Source organism: Neltuma alba, unplaced genomic scaffold (assembly GCF_004799145.2).
Source record: "Neltuma alba isolate B1F8T4 unplaced genomic scaffold, ASM479914v2 tig00000739_pilon, whole genome shotgun sequence".
Lineage (NCBI taxonomy): Eukaryota > Viridiplantae > Streptophyta > Magnoliopsida > Fabales > Fabaceae > Neltuma > Neltuma alba.
In genome coordinates, this window is record NW_021632166.1 from 38,418 (window position 1) to 46,112 (window position 7,695).

The 7,695-nt window shown below is 33.5% G+C and overlaps 1 protein-coding gene across 1 annotated transcript; it reads left to right on the forward strand.

The window, feature by feature from the left end:
- The first annotated feature begins 6,166 nt into the window (after nucleotides 1–6,166).
- LOC114744716 (uncharacterized) lies at nucleotides 6,167–6,709 on the forward strand. The gene has a single exon (XM_028932890.1). The coding sequence runs from the start codon at nucleotides 6,167–6,169 to the stop codon at nucleotides 6,707–6,709; it is 543 nt and encodes a 180-aa protein (XP_028788723.1).
- The last annotated feature ends 986 nt before the right edge of the window (nucleotides 6,710–7,695 follow it).

Genomic DNA, 7,695 nt, shown 5'->3' on the forward strand with positions numbered 1-7,695 from the left:
AAAGGCAAAAAAGAATTAAATTATTTTATCTTTCTTCCAAAAACCCAGAAACCCATAGAGCCTCTTTAAAAATGGGGAGATTGGGGAAAGAAGGGAAGAGAGCCTCTTTAAAAAATGTAAAAGGAGCAACTCCGCTTTCCCCTTAAAAAAATTTTCAACCACAAAAATTTTCCAACCAAACAGGGGAGGGGATCAATTTTCCTCCCATTAAAAATTGGACTAGCTTATAAATTACCCTTACTTCCTAAGAAAAAAATTAAGGGCAAAAGACGTTATTGAGCTGTGTGTTTTGAAGTGCAATAAGGCCAAATCATACCCCAAAAAGTGAAATAGGTGACATGGAACATGACTCAAAAACAACATGGGAAAAAAAGGAAGTTCCAAAAATTTTGTGGCAAAGAAAAATCTAATCCCAAACCACTATCTTTTGATTCATTTTTTTTAAATAATTTTTTTATTATAATAACTTTTTTATTCATAGCGAGATAATTGTTAATATGCGCTGTAGCGCTGGCAACGACAGTAGTTATTTCTAAATTGACATAAAGTGGAACTTGTTTCTCTTCTCTCTGCCACGCTTGTAACCTACGTCGGGTTTTATTTTCCAAATTAACGATTCAAACCCGAACCAATATCTTGGCAGACCCTATTATGAAATGACTAAAAAGCCCACTAACGGCTGTGTTTAATTATAATATATATAAGTAAAATATGTACCCACTATATTTTCCGAGTCTCTCTGGGAATCACAACAAATTTTCTCTCTTTTTGTTTACAACTAGTTCAGTGTCCGTGCAATGCACGGTATACATTCTAGACAAATAAAAATTTGTACAATTGACACCCTTTATATTTTTTTTTTACATGAAACAATTGTTAGGAAGGAAAAAAAACACTACAAAAAAATATGTCAATTATAGCGGTTAAAGTGACACATTTCTAGCGGTTTTAACCGCAACAAATAACATTTGTAGCGTTTAACAAAACCGCTAGAAAACTAGACGCAAGAAAAAATTTCTAGCGGTTATGACAACCGCTACACACCATAGTCAAAACGCTAGACACTTTCTAGCGGTTACGAACCGCTAGAAAATGCTGGAAGGAAAAACATTTCTAGTGGTTTTATAACCGCTAGAACATTCTAAACCAAGTCTCATTTTGCCGGGAATTAAATATTTTCATTAGCGCGCCAAAATTTCTAGCGGTTATAGAACCGCTAGAAATTTCGGGGAAATTAAATTTTCCCGCCAATTAAATTTTTGGAATGGCGCTAAAAAAATTTCTAGCGGTTTGAACCGCTACAAATTTTGGAACCACGAAATATTTGTAGCGGTTTAGAACCGCTAGAAATGTGTTCCGTGCCAAAAAAAAAATTTGTGGTTTAAAAACCATTAAATAGATTATGTTGAAGTATTTTTGTTAATTTGTATAATTAGTTGTGTTACATTTTATATATTTAAATTTTGTAATAAACAATATGTAATTAAATTATGAGTGTGTCAAAGGAAGTGAATTTAATTTAATAAGATAATTAATGAAATATTTAATAAGATAGTTGAATTGAAGGTGAGATAGTTTGTAATATTGAACCTATAGTGTTAGGTTGAGGAGTATTTGAATCAGTTGAGGAGGACATGACAAGTGTGAGGAAGAGAAATCTGAAAGAAAAGGAGAAATAAAAATGTTAGTAAATTTTAAGTAAAAACAAATAAAAGATACAATGACTTATAAAATAAAATTCACTTACCATACAATAAAGAGAAAGAAACCACCATATGAGAGAGTAAGAAAAAAAGAGAGAATTATGAGGAAGAATAGGAGAGGAAAGAAAAGAGATGGAGTAAATGAATGTAGAGAAGATATGATATTTATAGAGATCAGCGACACATTTGTAGCGGTTTTTTTGTAGCGTTTTATTACATTTTGTGTCTGTTAGTCATTTTCTAGCGTGATCATATAAATCATGATCGGATAAATATACCCCACTATCCTCATAACCAATTTATTTTAAGAAATTACTGATAAAGATATAATAAAAAAACTGCCTCACGTTTCTAAATTTTTGGATTATAACTCTTCCTATAATTTATCAATTTATAAATCAGAACATATAAAATAATTTGAAAAAAGAAGAAATTCTGGGTTTGTTAGTTTAAACTAAACACGATCGTGTTACCAGCTAGAAACATGGGGAGAAAATGATAAAAAAAAAAAGTTAAAAAAGGTGGAATTTTTTTTTAATTTAAAACAAGCATTTATCTATTTATAGATGATGTCACGTGTCGTGCTGTTATCTAGGGGTGTTTAAGACCGATCCGTCCCGGTCGGCCCGTTCTGGTCCCGGTCTTATTGGGACGGGACGGATCCGTCCCGAAATTTTTCGGGATGGGACAAACCGAGACGGGACAAAAAATGGACTGGGACGGGACGGGACATGGGACGGGGTCGTCCCGTCCCGGTCCTTTTTTTTATTTTTTAAATTTTTATCCCATTTATATAATATTATTTTTTTCATATTTTTTAAAATTTGAAATTATTGTATGGAACTATGGATATATTATTTAGAATTTTTATATTTGTTAATGATTTGAGATTATTGATGATTAGAATTTTTAGCAAATTTTTATTGTGTTAAAAGCTTTTGTTTAGAGTTTTTAATGATTATTATATGTAATATTTTGAGTTTTTGTTTAAGATTGTCCAAACAAATAAAAAAGAAAATAAAAAGATGTTTTTATAAGGTTTAAGCTCAAAAAGACATATTAAAAAAATCAGATTTTATTAAAAAAGTTTTTAAAAATTTTAAAAAAAATAAAAAATTAAAAAATTAAAAAAAAAAGAGGTTCGGGACGTCCCGTCCCGACTGGGACCGGAACAACCCCGGGATGAGTCGGGACAGGGGACAGAAAATCTGTCCCGTTACTGTTCATCGGGACGGAACTGGGACGGGCCTATCCCAATTCCAATCCATCCCGTGAACAGCCCTACTATTATCAATTCCTGCCCTGTATTCTCGTTTTATATATTAATAGATAATCAATTCAAAATAAAATCACGAATGGGAGTGAGGGCGTGGCATGAGGTGAATGAGAGACTGAGAAGGCGTGGTATGAGGTGAGTGAGGGCTCTAAAATGCTTTTTTTATTTTTTTCATTTCATGAATATGTGTTTATTAAAATTAGTAATTTAAGAAACCAAACAAATTTTTTATTATTTTTAAATTAGTATATATGTATTACAATGAAAGAAATCCAAAAATAAATATTTTCATTCAACGATAAAAAAAAGGAAGAAAATCAAAAAAATAATTGTCAATGAACTTCGAAAAGCACGAAATGATATAACACGATGGATGTATGCGGGGGTCAGGAGGAAAAGATGGAAAAACGTGTTGTCAGGAGTTATGGGGGAAGAGATGGAATATTGTCAGGAGTCAGGAGAAAAATATGGAAGAACGTGTGGTCACTAAACAAAGGCTGAGCAACAAAAACTGTTTAATAGGGACTGCCTTCTGTCTACTATAAATGTATAGTGCTAATGACTGATTATTAATAAATTCTTATATAATTTTAATAATATTTATATTTATCATCTTTTAATTAGAAGTTTAATAATAGAAATATAAATAGTTAACAATAGTTATATTCTATATATTACTGTCAAGATAACTAATTTATAAATATTTTAAAAAATAAATTAAATTAACTATTTATTAAAAATGTGTGTCTAGAAATAGTTTAAGGAATATTTTGAATTAAATAAACACTTTTAATATTTATATCTAGAATTGCACACACATGACGCATACTTTTTCTTGGTAAAACGGCCCCCACCGCTTTGCGCATGACTTTGAACAGGGAGTGCAAGATTGGGGAAATATCGGGGGAAAGGCTACAACCCTACAAGACCTAAATCTTACAGCTGTCTCCCTCTTTTCTCTGTGACCTCCTCTGCAACTTTTGAATTTGTGAGCGCAAAAGTTGGTAAATTTGGCTTTTCATTTTATTTATTTTTATTTTAGTTCTTTGAAAAATTATATACTTTATTTTTTTATCTCTGAATGTTTGTAACATTTTAAATAGTTTACTAGTATTTTAATTGATTTTTTTATAAGTATTTAGCTTTAATTACAAACAAAATAAAATAGAAAAAATGGAAGAAAATATAATAATTTCTTGTCCTATTTTTCTAAGTAATAAAGAGCATTTCAAACTAACTGAATGATACTATCTCTTGTTTTAATTATAAGAGTTAGTTGACTAATTTGAGGAAATTAAGAAAAAAAGTTAAGTTAGTTATTTGTAGTAAATATGTGTTGCTTTTACTAAAATATTTTTGCTAATTGAATATATTGGCTAGAACTTATATTGTTAGAAAAACTATCTTAAAAAAATGTATAAATATGAGAGAGAAAATGGATTATGGTCTTATATTTAAGATTAAAATAAAAATTAAATAATGTTTTATATTAAGAACTGGAGGTAGGACTAAAAAATTTAGTACTAAATATAATAAAAATAAATTATTAAGTCTAATTTTTGAAAGAATTTGTGAAATGCTAACCGAAGTAATTATAATGGTTACGCATTTAGAGGGCTAAAAATATATCATACCAAAACGATATGTACTTTAATTAGTATATAAAATTATTGATCCACGTAAAATTTAAAATTTTGATAGATATAATTAAAATAATGAACACGGATTGGGATGAATTTAGTTGCAGCATCTTATTCTCTTCGCAGAACTTCCAGATCGGAGAAGCATTCGGAGCGGGCTCCGCGTTCATTTTGTTGGCAGAAACGATCCAATCCATTCGGGGAACCCAAAAAACGATAGATATCTCTTGGTTGTGACTGGTTGTGATTTCGTGTATGTGTGTATGAGAGACAGAGCATCATGTGGGTTGATCAAACCCGGTGAGTTGCCGTCGTCCCGTCCGAAACCCAACCAAGCTTGTTGCCATCGATGAGTTGCCGTCACGCCTTCTGAAACTCCAATCAACTTGTTGCCAAGGTGAGTTGCCGTCGCCCCTTCTGAAACTCCAGTCAACTTCGTGTGGGTGTGTATGAGTATGGTTGTTTGCTTGGTTGTGACTGGCTGTGGCTTTGTGTGTGTGCGTATGACAGACAGAGCATCGTGTGGCTTCGTGTGTGTGTGTATGAGAGACAGAGCATCGTGTGGCTTCGTCTGTGTGGGTATGAGAGGCAAAGCACTGCTGCTGAAATTATTCTTATTTGTTGATCTTATTTTCTTTTTCTTGGATTTTATTTTGGAGATAGAACACTGAAATTTTTCTCACGTATTGTAAATGTCCTGTCGCTATTGCATATACCGGTTTTCCACAAAGGTGAAATTTTTTGGAATAAGAGTAGCTGAAACTAGTATTGTTTGGATTTTTTGTTCACAGTTGCTGCATTCTTTTGTTGATTAGTTCTCATTTTTTGTGCTTTATTGAAGACGGAGGATCTGTTTTGCTGACCTTAATGTTGTACTTCAATTAACTTGACATAAATGGTATAGAACATGTGGCTATACTTGTTAAATACTATACCTGTTATATCATATCTCCGAATTGAATGGTATGTTTTTTGGGTTGAACTTGTGATGATTGAAATGTTGTAATTGGTCCATAGCATCATGAGTAAACAAAATGGAAAAACTTCGTGGGATATAAAAGCCACAAAGGTCTTTATTAACCTATGCATTGAAAAAGTTGAGAAAGAGGAAAGAAAAGGAACTAGTTTGACCAAGCCTGCTTGGTCAAGTCTTGAGGACAACTTCACTGCAAAGACTGGGAGAATCTATACAAAAATCTAATTAAAGAACAAATTTGACTCTCTGTAACAGGAGTGGCAGTTATGGGATAGGCTGATAGGCTGTTCCATGAGACAGGTTTGGGGTGAGATGCTGAAAAGAATACTGTTAGTGCCCCTGATGATTGGTGGGAGAGGAAAATAGTAGTAATCATTTAACTTCATTTGAGCTTGCAATTTCTCTGATATTAACATTTTTTTCATAATAAATAATATTTTTGGTATTGAATTCGCAGGAAGTTCCATGCTACGAGACATTTAGAGAAAGAGGGCTTCAATTTTGGGCTGAATTAACTCAACTCTTTGGGTCTGTCGTTACAACTGGATAACAGTCATGAGCACCTTCTTCCATGACCTTTCCAAACGAAGGAGTTCCTGAAAATGATATGGAAGAAGGGTTTGGAGATAGTGAAGAAATATTGGGGGCACCAACTGGCATAAGCGAGGAGTTTAATTCGGCCACATTCAATGACAATAGTGAAGGAAGTAGAAGCAACACTGGGATGAGACAAGAAAACACTCGTGCGGGTAAAAGCACAGGTGGCAGTCGTCCTAGTAGTTCATTAGGGGTTAGAAAAAAGGATGAATCCATAAAGAAGAAGAACACTGCCACTATGAAAATAGTGGATGCATTAAGCAAGATAGCTCAAGCAAATGAAAATGATTCTCAGCGGGAACATGAAAAGATTTCAGAAGCACGTGTTTATGAGACGTCAATTGCGGGAGTCATGGAGCACCTTAACAAAGTTGATGAAATTGTTGATGATCCTGATTTGTTTGGCCGGTGCACAACACTCCTTATGGACAAACCAGCTGCAAGGGAGATGTATGTGGCTCTGAAGAACAAAAGGGAAAGACTCCTGATCTTCTTGAAGCACGCAACTAAATATTGAGACTTCATTTGTATTGCTTATCATAGTATTTGACTACTTTTTGTGTTACTCGGGAGATAACTGTAATAATTTGCATATATTTTTGAGAATGATGTAACCAGCACTATTGTATGTGACTGCTAAACTTCTTTAGGAATTAGACAACTTATTTCCTTGTTGGTGGATACGTTTCTCTTCATTTGTGTAAAGAGCTCCGGCATACAAGTATTCATACAGGCAAGGCATGGGTAAGGGACATTTTACAAGGCCATTCCACTTGTTATAACATGTTTAGGATGGAAAGGGAAGTGTTTTTCAGTCTTTGCACAGAATTGCAGCAACACGGTCTTAAGGAAACTAGAAATGTTTGGATACATGAAATGGTTGTAATGTTTTTAAATACCGTTGGCTATGCGCTTAGTAGATGGATGCAGCAAGAAAGATTTCAGCATTCGGGGGAGACAATTAGTAGACATTTTCATAATGTCTTACTGGCATCCTATAGACTTGCTATGTCCAATATCAAACCAAAAGATCCAATATTTCAGCATTTGTATTCAAAAATACAGCCTGGTGGTCAATATTAGCCCTTTTTCAAACATGCTATTGGAGCAATTGATGGAACACATATTTCATGCATTGTTAATGCAACTGAGCAAACAAAATTTGTTAACTGAAAAGGAAGAGTGACGCAAAATGTAATGGCGGTTTGCGATTGGGACATGTGCTTCACTTTTGTATTAGCCGGATGGGAAGGTAGTGCGCATGATACTTGTATATTTGACCACGCTCTCACAAATCCTTCCATGAACTTTCCCCATCTGCCTCAAGGTATATTTTAAATTGCTACAATTTATTTATGCGATACTGTGAGAAAACAAAGTTTATTGACATCAATCATATATTTCATGTAGGCAAATATTATTTGGTGGATGCTGGCTATCCGACACCCGTGGGATACCTTGGTCCTTACAGACGTGAACACTATCATCTCCCTGATTTTCGAA

What these genes read in the sequence shown, in the direction of transcription:
- LOC114744716 (XM_028932890.1), top strand. Translation starts at nt 6,167, where the DNA reads ATGACCTTTCCAAACGAAGGAGTTCCTGAAAATGATATGGAAGAAGGG.